The 20,920-nt window shown below is 40.1% G+C and overlaps 1 protein-coding gene across 2 annotated transcripts in view; it reads right to left on the minus strand.

Annotated features, from left to right (window-relative positions):
- Positions 1-500: 500 nt before the first annotated feature.
- Positions 501-20,920, minus strand: part of nrp2b (neuropilin 2b) — a 74,395-nt gene continuing 53,975 nt past the window's right edge. Inside the window, exons 11-17 of one of the 2 annotated variants that reach the window (XM_079882109.1) lie at positions 14,093-14,170; positions 13,255-13,398; positions 10,679-10,944; positions 10,430-10,526; positions 8,956-8,988; positions 3,339-3,401; positions 501-2,452 (exon numbers count right to left, since the gene is read on the minus strand). In XM_079882109.1, the coding sequence (XP_079738235.1) occupies positions 2,148-2,452; positions 3,339-3,401; positions 8,956-8,988; positions 10,430-10,526; positions 10,679-10,944; positions 13,255-13,398; positions 14,093-14,170 (986 nt within the window). In that variant the 3' untranslated portion in view covers positions 501-2,147. Of the gene's footprint in view, positions 2,453-3,338; positions 3,402-3,688; positions 7,223-8,955; positions 8,989-10,429; positions 10,527-10,678; positions 10,945-13,254; positions 13,399-14,092; positions 14,171-20,920 lie in introns of those variants that run through there. The other variant, XM_079882110.1, reaches the window with a different exon arrangement.

The following is a 20,920-nucleotide window of genomic DNA, read 5'->3' on the forward strand; positions in this document are numbered from 1 at the left end:
ACACAGACAGACAGATGGATAGATGGACAGACAGACAGACTTTCAGTCAAATAGACAAACAGATAGACAGACAGACAGAAACTGACAGACAGATAGATAGATAGATAGATATAGATAGATAGATTGACAGAAATCAGACATATATACAGATAGATAGATAGATAGATAGACAGACAGACAGATATACAGATTGACAGACAGACAGACAGACAGATCGACAGACAGACAGATAGATAGATAGATAGATAGATAGATAGATAGATAGATAGATAGATAGACAGACAGATATACAGATTGACAGACAGACAGACAGACAGACAGACAGACAGACAGATCGACAGATCGACAGATCGACAGACAGACAGATAGATAGATAGATAGATAGATAGATAGATAGATAGATAGATAAAAAGATAGATAGAGATAGAAAAACAGATAAATGGATTGATGATAGACAGACAGATAGACCTCCATTAAAATAAAGTTCACTCGTCACAAGTATCGTTAATCATACTTTATTAAATAATAATAATAACAATAAAAAAAGAACTTTTTTTCTGTACAAAGTCTACAAACAACAATTTTTGAATGTTCTGACCAGTGCCGGGATCTCCATGTCTTTTGGTGTTGGCCTCCTGTCCCAGACAGACGAGGTAATACTATCACAGCTCTGCAGCAAAGCCAAAACAGGCCAGAGCTCCAAGGCACTTGGAAAAGAGTCAACAGAGTCCAATGAAAACCGAGCTGAATACACACAATCTCTCCCTCCTTCATTGCTCTCTCCACCAACAACTGAACAATCCATGTCTCCGGCTGATTTCCGCACTCCCCAATAAGACAAGGCCTCTCTCTCCCCCCACCCTGAACCACAAGTCAACAGAACTCCCAGCGTGGCTCTGGGGAGTGAGAGGCCAGTCGAGGTACAATAAAAGAAATGTACACACATTTCTCCCATGTGCATACTCGGTCTACCGCTCTCTTCACCTCGAGGTGAAACGTTCTGTGAAATTCTCACCCTTCTCCCAGGCTTACACCAAACCTGGTCTTGTTAGCCTTCATTTTCAGCAGCCCAAAATAAACCATGGAGTAAACAGACAGGTGAAATGAAAGAAAGCAAGCGCAAGGCCTGACTCCTCCGAGGCCCCAGTGGCTTTAAACCCAAAGACTGGTGTTTCAAAATGGCTCTCCTCCAAAACAGTTTGCTTAAGGCTCGATTGTTTGTACATGAAAGTGGCTTGGGGATTTTCCAGCTCCTTCACCAAAGTCGCTTTGCCAGCTTGAGTCTTTGTTCCTTCAAGAATAGGGTACAGAGAGTAGGAGAGAACAGAAAATGCTCTCACTCTCTTTCCACTCTCTTAACACTCTTTAGCTCAGTGGATCTGAATCCTTAGCAATCCATAGGTTGCGATAAATTAGTTTGAAATTGTCAGCACAGAGTCTTTAACGCTATGCTTAGAAATCAAACAGTAAAAAGCAAAACCAAAAAAAAAAGAAGAAAGGAGAAAAAAAGAGACTCAAAAGACAATCCTAATACTTCAATCTAAAAGGATTTTTTTTTTCTGAATGTAATACAGCATTTTCTTTCCTCGTTCTCTAATGGCCACAACAAAAACATTATGCTACAGACAGATTGAACTTATGTATAAAACATTCATAAGAGGCTTTGACACTTCAAACCGGTTGTAGAAAGTGGCAAAAGACGGGATGGGATGGGAACTTAAGCAAGTCAGCAAAAAGACACGAGTCTAAACTAAAGCAAATGTCCACAATTTTCTAGGCCACAGCGTTCACACAATAGAGGCCAAGATTTCACAAGCGATCTGTCTTCTAGTCCTAGTGCCTGTCTCTCTCTTCTAGCTTCCATTAAGCATTATTAGACTGTATTTTTCTTTACAAATCTATAGCAATATACATTTATTTAAAGTTCTTTTTCATTTTTGAAGGGGTAAAGTCATTAGGTTGATATGTGTTGATCATGTTTCACTCCAGCTGAGCTGTCCACAGGAAGCCTCTACGCTCCCAGTGATCCTTCCACAATCCCGGTCAGAGATCAGCCCTATATTAGCGGCGTGAGGTCCATTCACAGTTTTGGATCAGGCCGGCACCAGTTCACGAGCGGACGGAGCGTCTCTCCCGATCGGCTCCCTTCAGGCCTCAGAACAGCAGCGCTGCTGGTTGATCTTCACCTTGTGCTTGATGCCGTCGTACAGCTCGAAGTTGTAGTTCTCCAGTGTGGTGGTGCTGCGGGATGACAGGCCGTTGTAGGAGCAGGTGCAGTAGAGCAGGAGACCGGCACACACCGCTCCCAGCAGAACGCCCAGGGAACTCATGACGATGATGGTGACCAGGATGGGATCAAGGGTGTACAGCCAGGCGTTGTCTTTCTCGGAGTACCGTGTCACCGGAGGTTCTCGTGAGGGGTTGGGCGTGGTCCAGGCAGGGAAATGGAACCCTGGAAACAGGAATAGAATGTTTATCAGTTAATAAATTTCGCAAGTATCATTGTGACCTAGATAGTTTTTGGATAAAAATAAACAGTTAGGGCTGCAATAAATGCAACACATGCCATTCATTGCAAAACATTATTTACTCAGTACTTTTGCCTTTTTTTCCAGTAAAAATATCCAAACATACTTAAAATTAGTTACATTCACTTGAGTAGCGAAATTGGGTTGAATAAGACTTGTTTTCTACAATTCAAAAATTTGGGGTTGGTACTTTTTAATGTTTATGTCTTTTGCTCACCAAGGTTGTATTTATTTAATAAAAAACACTAATATTGTGAAATATTATTGCAATTTAAAATAACTGTTTTCTATCTGAATATATTTTAAAATGTAATTTATTCCTGTGATGGCAAAGCTGAATTTTCAGCATCATTACTCCAGTCTTCGGTGTCATACATTGTAAAAAATTATTGTTGGTTTAACTTAAAAAAGTAAGTGACCTGGTTACCTTAAAATTTTGAGTTCATTTAAATTAAAATTTTGAGTTAATACAATGAAGGAGATTGGTTTAATCAACAGAAACTCAAAATATTATGTTATCTGGACCACATTAATTATCTGAGTTGATTTGACAAAAGAAAAAAATGTTGATAAATCATGATGATTCTTCAGAAATCACATTTTTTTACAGGATTTTTCTTATGTTGAAAACAGCTGTGTTGCTTAATATTTTTATTCGTATCTGTGATAAAATTTGTCATTTTTTATTGCATTGGCCAGGCATTCACATCCGCATTTGTGTACATACTTTCTGTTTCTGGTCCAAGACACCATTTGTGTTTATTATTAAAATACACCAGTCTATGCTTGAAGGTTGATGAATAGATTTACCTTGACCAGTGCGCTCTCTGCCATTGAATAGACGATTATTTCCAAGGTCTTCAGGTCTTCGCTCTGTTTGGAAGACAAACACAACCCAAATGAAACACCCAATGTCAAATTGAAAAGAGGCTACATGAAAACAAGCTCTTTTGGTACATTCCAAGAAAACAACGTGTGCATTGTTGTTCTATGAGCCAGTAACAGCAGTGCAATGTATGAGCACAAAATGGCCAACATAAATAGCAAAAACTGTGCATTGATGAGCACACAGACTTGGGTACAAACAGCTGCATCGTCTGTTATACAGTACATCATCAAAAACCCATAAAAAAAGAGCACAAACCACTTTAGCTGCAGTTTGTAGAAAAATATCACTTTATTGTAACATTCCATACCACATTTCCAAGACCACGAAATTCAACAGGCTAAAATATACCTCATACTGTATGTATTTAAACAGGCTGAAAATGCTGCGTTGTATAGAGAAAAGAAAAAGCTTATATAGATGGCAGGGTTAAAGCCCCACATTCACAAAGGACAAAAAAGTGCACACAACCACAAACCCATCAGAACTTGATGCAAATTAAGCATAATGTCGACATAATGAACATAAAAAATTCATGTTCAGCAAACATGAGTAAATACTTCAATAGACCGAACTGATTTAATCAAGTTCAAGATTTGTAGGTGGAATAGTTAACCTGTTTTTAAGCAAACATATAGAGTATACAACCTGGATTTCTTTCTTTTTTTACATTAAAATTCATTTTCTCCAGACGGACACTTGAGACGTCGACGCCTTTTCCTGTCTCCGTCTCTGAGGAGGGGTGAGAGCATATGCTGTTTTGTGCAGGTACTATCAGAGACAGACTCTTGGCATCATATGGGCCCCCTCTGAGTGCTTTTGCTCATTAATATCTTTTGAGAGACGGCAAAAAAAAAAAAAAAAAAAAAAAACTCCAAGCAAGAATGCTTACGACAGGCTTAAAATGTAATCTGGTCCATTACCTAATTAGAAATATGAAATGGTTCAAATAAACCCTCAAAAAAAGCCACAGTAGATTTAAAAACATATTATGATGAGCTGACAGGTCATTTTTAAGCAACTCAAAATAAATAGTAAAGAGAAAAACTGAAAATGAAATTAAATTAATTAATACATTCAGTCTACAAAACAACATACAGAATCACGATTGTTTAGTCTGGGTTAAAAGTTTGATATAAATTCATACATTAATCATACAGGCATATGAAACAAACCAGAACACGTGTCAAATGTAAGGAATCAAACGGTATAATTGCTCAAGACGAGACAAGACAATTTTGACGCTAGTATTGTTACACATTCAATTGGGGCGGGTGGACCACAGAAACTCATGTGTTGCATATCGCAAATTCTGCCTTAAAGAAGTGAGAGGTTTCACAATATGGCGGCGCAACAGAGACCACATGACTCAAAACTGAACTGAACTGACGTCTCGCAAGCTACCGTGTGTCCCATCTCCCCAGAACACACTCTACTGTATAGAGGATTAGGTGGGAAAAGAGGAGACAATGCTCCAACAATGTGCCTGCCGGGTCAGGTGGTCTCTCTGGCTGTCTGCAAGGGTCTTTCATGTGCTTTTGTGTTTCAAACAAACCCCTTCAGACCCTGGATTCTGCAGAGAAGGTCTATATTTAAAGCAGGCTTTTGTTTGATCTCGCCTTCCATCTCCCCACACATTCTTTCGTGAAGAGTAGATAAACGGGCGAGAAAAGGGCCAGCCTGTCCGTGATGGGGGATTATTTTCACCTATTGCCAGATGGAGGACATAACAAGATATCAGGATTTACTTTCTCCTTTCATCCCAGTTGCTTTAGATGAAACCAAAATCTGACGTGGCTGCCTGACAGATGCTTTCAGTAATAGATGAAGCCTCAGACTCTTTATGTGTAAAGAGGAAAATGTTTTGTTGGGGGAATTTCCATCCTGAGCTCTGATGGTGCCTATTTTTATGTGTTTGTTTGGTGCAGAAGAAAACACTGAACACTATGTACTTGGACAGAACACCTCAGACCATAGCATGTTTTTGTTCTTTTTTGTTTTTCAGAGGTATACCGCTACGTTTCAAGTAGCACACGAAAAAGATGAAGCGAATACTCGCAGCACACATTTGAAGTGCATTTTAAAACAATCTCCTGCATATATAGCATGTTTTGATACATTAAAGAAAAAAATCTGTAGCAAGATTGTCATATGCAAATAATGCTAATAAAACAAAATGCTAATTGTTTTTTTTCCCTGTCTGCTGTCTAACTCGGCTGATAAAATGGCAAAAGCCATCCAAAAAAAAAAAAAAAAAAAAAAAAAAAGATAAGATAAGAGGTTGTTTAGTGATTCAGTAAGACATCAGCAGGTGTATTGAGTGACACTATAAAAGGTGGACTTGGAGATGGGCTTCAGCTAACATGCTAACGTGCCAACTCTCTCCCTGAAGCAAAATCAGCTAGCGAAGCACTCCTGCACTGTCTTACATTTGGCAGATTTACAAAGCTCTCCGCTTTTGTTCTTTTACAAGACTATGTGTAATTAAAATCTCTGGGGAACAGCACACAAATACACACACTGCTTTAACGTTAGCTACAAAAATAAAGTCAGTGCATCAGTTAGCTGCATATACACTTAGGTTGATCTCGGCTGAGCATGAATACGAAAGGATTAAATAATGAATGAGAACAGTGATTGGCTTGAACTAGCCCAATGCCACTGAAGCGTCTTAAGGCCAATGTTGTATCAGTCAGTCGGCCAATCAGAGGAGTAGGCTGGCTAAGGCAGGTCATGTGACCTTTGCATATAGGCGGAAAACATACTGTATCTCTTCAGACGTACTGTAAGTGCCAAAGCCCCAGTGACTTTCAGAAAAGAAGAGTTTATATATAGACACATATTGACAGATACTCAAAATGAACTCTCTGAAAAAGAACAAACATTCTTCAAAATGCTTTTAAGAAGCTTCATTCAATAGTCAAAGAAGGTACCAGGAGTTTTAAAATTCAGTACATTACATGGTACCTAAGCCTTCCACACATATCCTGATTCTCCAGCAAGAACATTTGTCCCAGAGTGTTTGACATTCATGCTTTGTCTCTTTGAAGCTTCTTGTCAAACTCCTCGAGCCTCAAGTGTTCCTATGTGCACATGAGATGCGGCACACATGCAAGGAAGTGTTTGCCGGTTTTCCTTTTTGTTCCGATGCCTCACTCCCGTCGCTGTTCGCAGGCTCTCCTCTGATTTTGGCAATGCTGCCGAGTTCTTTTGACTGTACAATAGGATTGGTCATGAACAGGAGATTAGAGCTTTCATAGTAAGGTTCCCATCCACACACACAGCTAAAGAGTGAAGGGGGAAAGGGGGTCTCTGCCAGTCAGGATTTTGGCTGGATGTCCCTTCGGCACAGCAGATCTCCTCCTTTCCAGCACCAGAGCTCCACAAAAGAGTCGGCAAATCTGTCCACATCTTCTTCGCATCGTCCTCGACTTTAAGTGGCACCAATGCAGGTGTCCCTGTGAAATAGTGGGATGAAGAGATTCGCCGGTGTTGTTTCAGCACTGTGAGCAGGGCTCTTGCTTCTCTAACCTAATAGTTAGCATCGGCTCCACCCCAGGTCTGGCGAGACCCCCGGGACCACCGCCTGCGTACTGTCCCGTGTACGTGCTCTGGTAGGACACAGAGTGCTGGCTCTTCTTGGCCGCCATGTGGTAGCGATGGCAACACAGCACCATGACCAACGTGACGCAGCCCAGGAGGAAAATGGCACCACCTCCGGCTATTACATAATACCAGTAGGTGGGCATGGGCTGCAGGGACACTGTCGTGTCCACAGTGGGGTCGCTCCAGCCAGGTGAGGCTCCCCCTGGTGGAGAGACACAGAAGAATTGGCTTGGGGTAGAGAGGCATGCAGACTGCATAGCTTCAAGCCATCTTGGATTGTATGTGAATGATTTTGCTCTGATTTGGTGCTGCATACAAACAAAACAAACACAGACACGCAAATGCACATGCACGTCAACGCCTGTCAGCGGCCCCTTCGCAAGGACTCGATAACTGTTCAGATAGAGTTTTGTCCTTCTAAATCACATTAAGAATGCAGACATGTGTCTTTCACGGGGTGTGAACAGATGATACATCTCAGATAGTTCACTTAAAATGTGCTGATGCATTGTGGAATCTGTGCTAATTTCTTATGCAACCAAATGTGAAGGTCATAAAAGCATATTGTGTCATAAAACACCGGCTGGTGTCAGCACCTTCTCTCAGACGTTCTTTTGTAATGCTGTATTTTGTCAATTGTGTGTGTGTGTGTGTGTGTGTGTGTGCGTGAGCTCTGTAGTTCTTCTTTCTAGGGGGAAAGTTTTGTTTTCTTGCATGCATGGATCTGTGCCAGCTTCATCTGCCTCAAGCCAAAGTCTTCCATGAACCCAACCCAGCAGTGCATAAAAACTGCTCACCCACCACATGTGTATACACACACACACAAACCTCCACCAATTCCCTCCATGTCTTCTTACTCTCGTCTATGCATAAACACGCATGTAATCTAGGAATTTTGACTGCTATGGGAAAACGAATCTACTTACACTGGGAATCATTTCCACTTCAATTAAGAAAAAGGGAGTTAGTTACTAAAGGAATAGGATATTAGAGGGCTTGTGTGCTCCACAATCCTTTAAAATGGAGTGTATGAATATTATTCCACTGCAGCTGAATTTGATTGACCGCAATCATGCAGCTGTTGGGGAATAAACATATGACATCCATAGCAGAACAGCAGCTCACACACACACACCACCAGAACAATGCTTACACAAGGATAAGGTCTACCATCAACATTAGAGTTCTTTGCTGTTATCAATGAACTAGTAGTAAATGCGTGAATGTCACCCCAGAGGAAAATGCTTCTGCTCAGATATTGCTCTTTCATTGCTCCGTAGACTGAAATAGGTCTAAAAGAGTTCACAGTGATCATTTCTATCAACTTTGTCTCAGTTGTTTCTTAAAAGTCCATAAGGAAAATGATGTGTCTATTTTTAAGTTTTACATTCTGACCTGTGAAGCACCTTGAATAGCCATTTATTTTTTGGTATTTAAGGTGCAAAACAACAAATATTTTCATCATTAGGATTTACTATTATTTACCACTACTACGACTATTATTGAAATGTCAAGGGGTGACATACGAGGGGTATTAGACCAGCTGAATCTATAGGCCACATTTGATGATGTTTAGCATGATAACGACACCATATACAGTAACACAGCACATGATGTGAGGCTACAGATGCATGCTGGGATTCAGCCCATGCTCCAAATGTCCGTATGACAATAATGATGGTGAAGACATTAACCATGATGACGGCAATGGTTTGGCAACAAGACACCAACGTCACTGAACGAACAACTAAACACATAAAATCGGTGTTGAATCTGATTGGAAACAGACTGTACAGAATCCCTGTGCGCTGCTGGTGTGAAGCTTAACCAAAAATACAATGATTATCAAAAGCCCTTTAGGTGATGAAAGCTGCTAGGCAACAAGCAGGAAGCACAAACATTGGCACAGGAAATGACAATATGCCAGAAACTCACCAGTCATTTCAGGGGGGAATGCAGCGAAGGGTTCTGAAACAAGAAAAAAATATGCATTAGAAAAGAAAATGGCACAAATAAAATCTATTCACATAAATAACAACAGTGCAGTGGGATTCTGACACAGTGTGATTAATATTATGAGTACAATTCTGTAGATTTCTTATTCTTTGACAGAATAAATTCTTATATTATTTATCACTCAAACAGGACACCTGTTTGAGTGATATCTCTCAGGTAGGGACATTTCCTGCTTGATATTCATTAAAATTCCTACAGCCCCTTTAACTACAAATGTAAAATTATTAACAGACCTCCCCAGAAACACTTTAGCTCATCACAAAGAAAATTTTTGGAGAGGGGTCTGAAATCACAAACACAGGTTAAGGAGAAGAAATAAGACAGAAAGAGTGAAGAAGGGAGGAGAATAGGATTGGGCTGTGTGTCATTTGGCAAACTGTGCCACGCACACACATTTAGAAACAGAATGCCAGTTCAGAATGTTTGGAATGCAGTCGCTTTAAAAGGGAACTCTGCAGAGAGGCAGGGGACAGATTTGGCAGTGACACAGGGGCTGGCGCATGCACACCGAACAACTTTAATTAATAAGTGAAGTCCCAAAGCCGGGGGCCTGTGCACGTGAGTGGCGGCTCACATCAATATCTTGATTCATAACTAATCCTATTTTTGCTGATCATTGTTTAAATATAATATGTCCTCAGAGGAAAAGCAATGTTTTTGCTCAGTAAATAACCTTCACAGCATTGTGAGTGACTGGCCGTGTAGCGAAGTGCTTTGTGTGACATTAATGTCTGTTCTGTGTTTGTGAAAAGCTACACCGTAGAGAGCAGGCCTGATGGGTTATTCCCTGGCATGGCTCTGGAAAAGCTCTGTTTACAAATAAGAGAGAAGGAAAAGAAACTAATGAAAGATAGATTGAGATCAGAGCCCACAGGGCGAGTGTGGCCTAGTTTTCAGCTTTTTGTGTGAGCCGAGCACTTGAAAAACACTTTCTGTGTGATTAATTTTTTCTTGGGCTTGAATGGGAAGAGTAGGGTGGGCATGGGAAGCCACAGTTATGCGGTCAGAATGGATCGTTTGGTGACAGGCAGGGTCCAAAATGAAGTTTTTGTCACATCTACTGTACCAATGCAAATTTATCAAATTTATGAATTTTTTCTTAAAATGTATAAATATTTCCAACCAGCCCAGAAACAATTTTGCTGTTTCTTTTTTTCCAATAAACAATATGCATTTAAAAATATATAAATGACAAATGCAATTTTATTATTTTTAATTTAATTTACATTTTAATTTAAAGAAAATTCCCCTTTGTTTACTCGTCAAAGCCAATTTTACTTGCATCTGGTGCTTGGCATGAGTTCATTTAGGTCCCTGGTGACAAATTTGGTGGGTGATGGCTGAAAGAGGGAAATAAAGCAAGACAAAGAAAGGCCCAGATGTTGATACTTACGTGTACACTGCTCAAGCTCGATGCTGGAGCTCATATGGATGTTGTCAACCCAGATGTGCCCTCGACTGCCTCGCTCAAAGAAGCCCTCGATGATAACCTTGCAAATTAAACAGAAAAGAAAGAGAATTAAAGACTGTACGTTTCGATTAGCACTGTGTTACTGGTGTCAATTGACTTCCTTTGTTACTCTCAAGTCAATGTTTATCATTATATACATCACGGATTTCTATTGGATGAGTCTCTGTGCACCTGATATTCTTTAGGGGACTGAGGCAGGATGGTGCGGCCTTCCCTCCACATGGGACCCTGGTCTCCTTTCAGTGCCCAGAGCAGCGTCTCCTCCTGGTCATCGTCCCGGAGCAGCACACGCAGACTGTCCTGACCTTCACCCTGAAGCTGGTAGTAGAAGAGCAGACAGACGGGACGGCGCTCGGGTCCCACCGATGGACTCATTAACCGTGCACGCTGCGGCTCTGACTTAGGACTCACCTCCACGTACAGGAAATTCCCAAAATCTGAAGAGAGACAGAAGCAAGTGCTGATGTTAAACATGATGTTAAAAAAGAAACATGTTCCAACAACTTCCCAACCCTAATCATTACCCCTAAACCAAATATTTAACCCTATACCAACCACAATGTAGATCTAGGAATATGTCCTACTTAGTGATATCACTGTAAGCCAAATTTAAAATGTTCCTTTTTTCTGTTTCTTTCTCGCCGTTACATTGCACTGAACAATCTGGTTTGTTTTTTATGTTGCTCAGTAATAAATAATTGAACCGGAGGGAAGCAGAAACTCAGCTCAGACATAAAAACACCCCCTCCCACCCCCCTGTTTTAAGAGGAAAGAGTCCTTACAACGCAATCCCTGTCAGATCCCACTGTGGACGTCTCAGTAAAGCAGAAGAAAAATGAATGGGAGAGGAGAGGAAGAGCGGAAAACAACAATCAGAGCGAAGGTTGGGAAACACTCTGTGAGTGATCTGACTGGACAGCGTGGCACCAGAAATTATCATCATTACCCATGCTGCCTCAGCTATGATTCAAATGCTCCCACCTACCTACACTGATGTATAGAGAAATGGCATAGTCATTTCCGTTCACCCTACTTTGACATATTTCTCGTCGCAAACTTATTGAAAATACAGCACTGAAATCAGGCTGTCACTGGTGTTCCTTTATGAGATGCCTAAATAGATTATGCATTTAATTAAAGCAGAAGAACTTCCTGTGTTTGATCTTGGGTATACATATAGGAAAATTAATTACCCTTTCACAGGGAAAGTTCACCGTTGCATAGACACTATTTGGCTTAGGTTGATGTGCCTGAAGTAACCAGAGGGCAGGGAAAGGTACTTCTGGGATTATTGTTTTATAAGTGGAACCTTCTACACCTAGAGTTAATTAGGCTGACTGCGCATTAACCCTTTCTGGCCCTCTGTTTTTCCGTTTCCTGGTTAAACCACTGGGGTATGAACACTCTGGAATGCTCAGAGTGCTGTTCCAGGAGCCATGGGATCTACACGGCTTACTGTGATGTTGGATCGTTTTATGGGAGTGAGCTGTGCTATAAAATGAATGAGTTGAGCAGCTCTTGTCCAGAGATGCTGGGAAGCCAGAAACATACTCCATATGCAAAAACATCACTGGCATAACTATAGAAGGCCGTTTCCACCTTGGACTTTTTATCTTGTAATTGCGATTTTATATTTCTTAATGTGACTTCATATCTATTTTTATTTTTTGAATTCTTTCCTTTACTGAGAAGAAACAGGCTTCCATATGAAACATCTACTCGAATCTGGCAGTCAATGGAGAAAGTAGCTTTTTGGCCCCAGATGATGGACTTACATCACCTACAAGCTTACCAGCCAAACCTTGACCCCTTGATCGGAAAGAGTCTAGCTACAGTACTAAAGCACTACATGCAACAATACTAAGAATACAATGTGTACTTGTGTTATGAATTGCATTGAGATACATTTAGGAAACCAACTTTGTGTGAAATCGAGTTTGAGTTTCTAGAAGTTTTGTGTAAGGGGATCTACACAGTTTGTTTGGAGAAGGTGAGGAATGTGACGTGACACCCCTGGTGTTAAAGAGAGAGAGAGAGAGAGAGTGTGTGTGTGAGAGAGAGAGAGGCGAAAGTCTTGGGATTGGGGGGTGCACTTGGTTTGGGAATGGTTAAAACAGGACAGGATTCTTTCCTCTTTACTGCTGGATCTCTCTTTAAAACTTGACATATGGAAAACAGTGCAATATTTTTTTAACAGCCTCACAAGGCAGAGTGCTCCAGGAAAGCAGTGAGGACATGGAGAACTCTGTGTGTGTGTGCGTGCATGCAGAATTAGTGAAGCACTCATCTTTTTTTCACGTAGGGTTGATAAAGGTCAGGTAAGCTCAGGGATGTGAAGAGATGAACAAACTCCCATAGGAAGAACGAGGATGGACTGAGAGAATGACAGATACTATTCCCAGATTTCAACCATCATATTAATTACACACCAGTAATGAGACGGATGGATGGGAAATGAGAGGTGAGCTCATGTGTGTGAGTGTATGGATTCATAAAGAGGACAAGGGCAAAAGAAGGTCTTAAAAAGTTTTTTGTGCAGTACGGTCACAGTAGGTCACCATACATCACAATACTTCCTTCTGACCATCTTCTGCTGTCCCTGTTTATTTTCCTAACAATTCTTATTAATCAAGCACATTTGTCTTCTCAAAGTTCCTGATATTCCCAATGCTATACCACAATTCCCACTGTTTTTGTTTATGTTTGAAGAGATTAGTATGTAATATCTTTTATTAAGATGGACTTACTGTCAGATCCCAGTGTCAGGTCCAGACTAGGACTGGAGGAACTATACAGAGACCACTTCAGATCAGACATGGGGTCGTGGGTCCAACCACACATACTCTGCTCAAAGTCACACAGACCACCCAGAGATGACAGAGTGGTGGGAGCTGGGAAGAGAGAAAGAGCAAACCATACTCATTTTCCATGACCGGTTGTAGGCTCTCCCATAACACACACATACTATATTTGTCCTATGACTATATGTGTCCTACTATATGTATTTCCTCATGAAATATATATATATATAACCTGAATATTCTTACTGTACATGCATTTTCTACATGTATATTTTATTTATTATATGAGAACAAGTTTGTCTCATTTTACATACACAAATTCCTGTCTCACTGTATTTATTTCCAGTTTCTAATGTACATCAAAGATTCCAGTTTCCTTGTATGTGCATAGATTTCTGTCTCATTGTATGTGCACATTTTCCTGTTTCACTGTATGTGCACAGAATCCTGTCTCACAGTTTACATGCTGCGAGCCTCTACTCATCAACACATAAGTGTGTAGAAATGGAGGGGCGGCAATCTGTTATTAGAGCTCTGGGAAAAGCAAAGCTGCAATTACACAGCAGAGTACTGTAAATAAAAGTGCATGTGTGATATACTAAAATTGCTTATAAAAACATTCATTAATGAGACATGCTCTACTAGATATTCCCATTACACCTCAGCCAAGTATTTTGTAATATACATTAAATTGATTGGATATATTGATATTCACTCTACAGTGAGATCTGATCTCGTGCACTATAGTAATATTTTCTGTAAGTAAGGTGCTCTGTTTGATTACCTGGTGTCCTGTGGGCGGTACTTGTCTCGTCCTGAGGGGGAAGGGTAGGCGTAACAGTGTCAGGAATGGTGGTAGATTCTAAAATAAAGTAAAAAACAGCACTTTTTAGAAATGGGAAAAAACGTGCGAGGCACAATTAATATCCTCTAAAGAAGATCATTGTACCAGTGCTGATGAATACACAAGTCTCCCTAACTTAGACACACACACATAGTGTCTGGCAAACACTCCTCAAATAAGAAATGACAGAATAATCACACATGATCGCACACAGGCATGCATGCACACCAGCATCTGTCCTCCAAAAAGTGGCCACAGCCACCAGACACATAAACCAGGCCGAGACAATTAAAAATGTGCACATGCACCACATGCACATTGTGCATTTACAATAAGAGAAATATTAGAAAACCACAACTTGAAAAGAAAAAATTCTAAGCATCTGAGAGCTATTTACTGTGAAGTGCTCTAATAGAGAGAGAGAGAGAGAGAGAGAGAGAGAGAGCATATTCTCTAGATGATAGCTTCATCACCACTGCCATTCCACCTCAGACAACTGCAGTTACTGTACCAGTTACCCACAATGCATTTAAAAGTGAAACCATTGCTGCCACAGCTATTTTCCATGAGTCACAACACAAGACTTCCAAAGACATTCCCTCCTCTGACTGTCTCTCGCTCGCTTTCATTTTTCTACAGCAACATACAGTTGTTGACTTCTTTAGCTTTATTTCTCTTCTTTCTCTCCACGTCTCTCGCCCATAAGTGACGTGAGTTTTGGCCAAAATGGCACGAGCCAGACAGCAACAAAACAATTGCAACAGCGCTCTTACATGGTTTCTGCGGTGATAATTTGTTATGACGGAAAATGTTAAATCAGCCGTTGCATCTCTCTTCGTTCCCTGCGGGGGATCAAGCGGAGGAAGATTTAGAGACAACGAGGCGTAAATGAGTAATGATTGTCAGCTCTTAAAGTCATTAATGTCATTACTCTTAACAATTCCCTGCTTAATTGGCAAATACGTGAGTGGCGTAACACTAATCATGAAGACACTTTAGCACAACATGAAAAGGAGAGGCCTACTGTAATATTAATATGTTATTAATTTCTATAAGCGGGTGCGTACATGAAAGGGATGCACCAGCTGGCGGCTTCTGACATTAAACTCTATTAATTTTCTGCCCTTTACAAATGCAATTAACCTCCTGGGAACTGAGAACTCTCTGTCAGGTAACACACCTTTCTTTCTTTAGCCTCACATACATAAAGTAGGACACTCTCCTGTCATAATGTGCACTACTGTTCAGTAAGAATTTGTGTAATGTTTTTTCTTTTATTATGTTTTTTAAGGCTGCATTTATTTGATCAAAAATACAGTAAAACAGTAATATTGTGAAATAGTATTACAATTTAAAATAACTTTTTTTTATATTTTAATAAATGGTAAAGTTTATTTTATTTCTATGATGGCAAAGCTGAATGTTCAGCATCATTACTCCAGTCAGTGTCACATGATCCTTCAGAAATCATTCTGGTATGCTTATTTGCTGCTTAAGAAACATTATTAACGTTGAAAACAGTTATTTTTGTGGAAACCAAAAATAACTGTTTTCAACATTAATAATGTTTAATCAAAAGTATGTACTGTATATATCTATACCATTACAAATCTATACCATTACAAACTTTTAATCGCTTTTAATCATTTTAATGCATCCTTGCTGAGTAAAAGTATTAATTTCTTTAAAAAATGTTTCTGTTAAAGGTGTTAACAGGGAGGTCAAAATGAACCAACATGAGCACAAGTGGTTCATCATTGTATCATTGGCTCATTCAACAAGTCTTTTCATTTACCTGTCAATTAGCTAATGTTCAACAATATTCAACATTATTTACAATTATTTTTAAACTGACACCAGATATTTCCCTTAATGTGATTTCTATATACCCTATGTGAAATATGCTGCTAATTCCTCCCTATACCTGAAGCTCCAGCTATGGATCAGAGCAAGACACGGGAATAGATTTCCAATATGCTCTAAAGCTCTATTGCAGCCAATTGATCTGGATCCCAGAACTCTCTGGGCGTTGCCTGAGATTTCCTCCAACAGCCTGATAACACATTAAGGCCACGAAATGTTTACCAGTCTCAAAGACAGACCAGATATTTACAAGCAAGGGCTAGTTTTGGGGTCACTCCTCATCACCCTGAAGGATTACCTTGTTTTTAACCTCTGCATTCAGGGCACAGAGCGGAGTTAGCCCTGTTTCCAGCCTCATGGGTCCCGCTGAGCCTTGGCAATCTCTGACTCAGCGTTTTCATAGCAAGATGGAAAAAATGTTCAATTACATAGAAAGCCTTGGAGTAAATGTGCCCCTGGCAGGCAGACCGGCTGTACTTCAGCGCCTGACTGAGATCTTGAGCAGAGACTGTAGCAAGGAAAAACAAAGACTGATGTGTGTTTGGGAGATTATGTGGAGTAACAAACAAAGAACAGGAGTCAGACCGGATCAGCAACTGTGAAAGTGATCATCAAAGTTGATGTGGCGAATTATAACAATGTGTTCATGTACACAACCACATTAAACGAAATAGTAAGCATGCTCCAAACATGCACAAACACACAAAAACGCATTCTTAATCACTGATGCTTATTCATAGGCAACCTAATTAAACATTTCCAACTTGAAAGACGAGGCTTTTGGCCTCCAGAATTCAAAAACAAAGCCATTCTCCAGCGGCACTGAACTAATTAAAGCTTTTGTCTCTGTGTCTTTTGAACACAGAAAGTAACAGATGGTTTATCGTGTTATATCTCAGCTAGTAAATTCCCCAAATACAAACGCACAGATACATACTGAGTTCAGACAGGCCTGTGCTTGGCCTCTGATAAGGACTTTCATCACGAGCTCAGTTAAACCAGCAAATCATCTCCAGGAGATAGATATCTAATATGCTTCACATGCCTAGAAATGTTCAGGGCGAAAGTGTTCATATTCACATCTGATGTCCTCAGAGAACCCTGCTTCAGAAACAACAACGGCGATTTCAAAAAACAATCTTCAACCGGCTTGATAGAGAGCGAATGCTTATCACAAACAATTCAAATCTCTTCAAAACAGTTTTTAAGTTTATACACTGCACTTAACCATGGCTAGAATGCTACGGCGGGTTGTTTAACACCATATAACCAATCACATATTGCTTGGCTCATTAAATATCCATTTAGCAGTTGTGTTATTATGTTAAACAAACCAATAATTGGAAGTCACGGTGCCATTTAGTATTATGTTTCAGAAAATCTCAAGAGATGAAAATTCCAACCCAATCTCATGAGAAAAAGTAGCTATTCTACAAGTTGGCGATTTCAAATGAATTCATATATTTGATTCGTATGAAACCGTATGTTTTTTGAAAAAAAGGAAAAGAAAGAAAAAAACTAAGCATGAAGGTCCACCCCAAACTTAACTGTCAGTGGGATGTAAGCAGATCATACAGAAACGTACAGCTTCATAGGAAATTGCCACTAATTCAGCAAAACATAAAATAGTTATGAATTGCATGAGAGTGTGTTGGGAAAACTCTGTCATCATTTGCTCATGTCGTTCCAAACATGCATTTCTTTATTTCTTATGCAATGAAAGTCAAAGGGGTCCAGTATTGTTTTGGACCCCATTGACTGTCATTGCTTGGACAAGAATAGCTGAAATATTATTCAAAATATCTTCATTTGAGTTCTGCAGAAGAAAGAAGGTCATACAGGCTTTGACATCATTTAAATTCAGTTTCCAGTAGGAGAGCTGTACTGTACAAAGACTGAAGTAGGCATTATTTTATAATAAAGAGCAGGGAAGATGTGCAGTATGGAAAAAGAGGAGGGGAGGAGTGGAGATCAACCTAAATATTTACACTGGGAGGATATGAAGAATGACATGTGGGCTTTGTGGGTAAATGCCTGTGTGCAAACACGGGTTGTGTAGGGGGACTACACTAAACAGAAACATGTGGATGAGAACTTCAAAGCGCCAATTTAACTAGATCAGGGGAGCGGTTGTCCTTCAGCTCACATGCATCCATCCTGATAGAGAAATAGCAGGGAAAGATGGCGAGGGAGACACTCGGTTTTGGCGAGAGAATGAGGTCGAGCCAGAGAGAAATGATTACACCCTCCTTGTCAAAGATGATAAGAACAGGAAACAATTTTCCATCACATCCCCAGCTGCCCCGGCAAGGAACGAAGAGTGGAACGCTCTAAACCACACCCACTGTTCCCTTGACGGACAGCCACAGGCCCTGCCCGCACATCTGAGAGTGATCAGTGAGTACTGCACATCCTGACAGTAACGACATATATAATGTTACAAAAGATTCTATATCAAATAAAAGCTGTTCTTTTAAACGTTCTATTCATTAAAGAATCCTGAAAAAAAGTTTTACACAACTGTTTTCAACATTGATAATTAGAATGATTTCTGAAGGATCATGTGACACTGAAGACTGGAGTATTGATGCTGAAAATTCAGCTTTGGCATCACAGGAATAAATTATATTTTACAATTTAGGTAAAACTTTATTTTACAGTGTCCTTGTTACATGTAGTTACTATAGTAATAACAGTAAATTATGCATAATTACATGCAATTAACCCTCAACCAAACCCGAATCCTACCCTAACCCTATAGTACTCAATCACACTGTAACAATGACACCTTCAAATAAAGTGTAACCTATTACTGTTTTTGATTAAATGAACATAGTGAACATAAGAGACTTATTTCAAAAACATGAAAAAATACAGACCCAAAACTTTTGAACAGTAATGAATATATAATTCCCCCTACCCCCAACCCTTCACATGCATTTTTTGATATATTTGTACTCATAATTTTCATACATATTTGCTGATTTTTGTACTTCTTGGCTAAGGCAGTTAGCCATTCCATTCACAGCTGTTGTTTGAAGGCCTTACTGTCTGCTGTGAACTGCAATAACCCTGTGCTCCTGAATCTCAGCACCTTCACTCAGCCTAAGCGGGAGAGAAGTTTAGCCGAGCCTAGTCTCAAAGGGTTGCATGCTGTGTTGAAGATGTCTCCCTCCAGCTTCTTCAATTTTGAGATGCACTGCACCCAGCAGAGGTCACTGTCCTCACTCTTTCTACCTCTCTCTCTCTCTCTCTCTCTCTCCCTCTCCCTCCCAGAGAAGGAACCTTTGGCTTGACGTTGAGTCCAGTAATGAATAATAGACAAGGGTGCCTGATTGAAATATCTAAAGTCCCTCTGTGTGTCTTTCACGGTCTTGCTCACACAAGGTCTGCCTGCCACGCCTCTGTTTATTTATTCATCAATTCATTATTTCTCTCCTTGTGTCCCTCACTCCAAATTTCCTTCCTCTGGGAGAGTGATGGGATTTGGGGACAAAATCGTAGCTTAGCCGCAGCTCAGAATAACTTCAGGAATGTATGACCTTGGTTTGTGTGAGTATGTACAGGATACAGAAGTAGTATGATGTATGTATGTAATATATATTTATAGTCAGATTGTCATTATAATCTGTCCGGGTGATCAGAACTACGACACAGGGGATATGACTTTATAAATGACTTTATAAACCAAATAAATGGACAGTAATATTAATTTGAGTCTAAATTACTTTAGCACGTGAGAAGAAAGAGACTGTGGAGTGATATGAGAGAAACTGGTTGCTGGGGACAATAGTCAATTATACAGCTATGCAGTCATTATATAAAAATACTTGACCGTCACAACTGACCAATCAGAATCAAGTATTTCAGAGCGCCATGTAATAATAACTTCTAATAATCTCTCTTTATATGAAAATAAATGTGTGCGTGTGTGTTCAGTCAGTAGACGACTATGAACGCGGTGGCAGATGTGTGTGATTGGCGTAAACATCTCTGTGCAGTGAAGTGAGACTGATGTAGCCCTGTGAATATTTAACGTCTCTCTCTTTCCGCGAATCCCCACGGCCGCTCAAAATCAGAACAACAGCAGCCCCGGCCCCTGAGTCACTCACCCTCGCTCCACAGCTGCAAACAACCATCATTTACAAAAGTACAGTTTGCTTTGGAGGACCGAATTAGGACAATCTCACTCACTAGGTTTGTATGTTTTTTGTTGTCAAACGGCTCCTTTGAGGACCGGTACTGGTGATCACCGTGGAGGTGCTTAACAGATGGTAGGAAACGAAACAGCCATAATGTTGGGGCTTATGGACGGAAACGAAGAAAGTAAAAGGAAAATACACACAAATCAAAGTCACATGTAAGTATATATAACACTGCTGTAGCTGGGGGCGGTGTGTTTATTATTTTCAATTAAATTCTGACTGTAAAATCAAACAGGATGAGCCACATTGAAGTGGCTGCCAATATCCAATGAATACACACACCTGTGACCACACATCATTTGCATATAAAGTTGCTACAGGCAATGTAAACAGCCTACAGCTAGGCTAATGAACTTTATTACTCACCGGATGAATTGATTATCATGATTATAATTAATCTTCTTTGTGACATGTGCAAAGTCATAGTGTAAAAAATGTCAAAACAAAACACTCAAAGCACAGGTCTATATGTTGTTTTGTTGTCAGACGGCTCATTTGAGGACCGGTACTGGTATGGATGACTGTGGATGTGCTTTACAGATGGTAGGAAACGAAACGTTGTGTAATGTTGTGCGTACGTGTGGAAACAAAGATAATACTAAAGGAAAATACACAAAATTCAAAGTCACATGCAAGTGTATATAACTCAAGTGTGTTTGTGTGTCTCGGGATCTGTATGTGATTAGATTTACTGTGGAGA

This window comes from Squalius cephalus (assembly GCF_949319135.1).
Source record: "Squalius cephalus genome assembly, chromosome: 9".
In the NCBI taxonomy this organism is placed as follows: Eukaryota; Metazoa; Chordata; class Actinopteri; order Cypriniformes; family Leuciscidae; genus Squalius; species Squalius cephalus.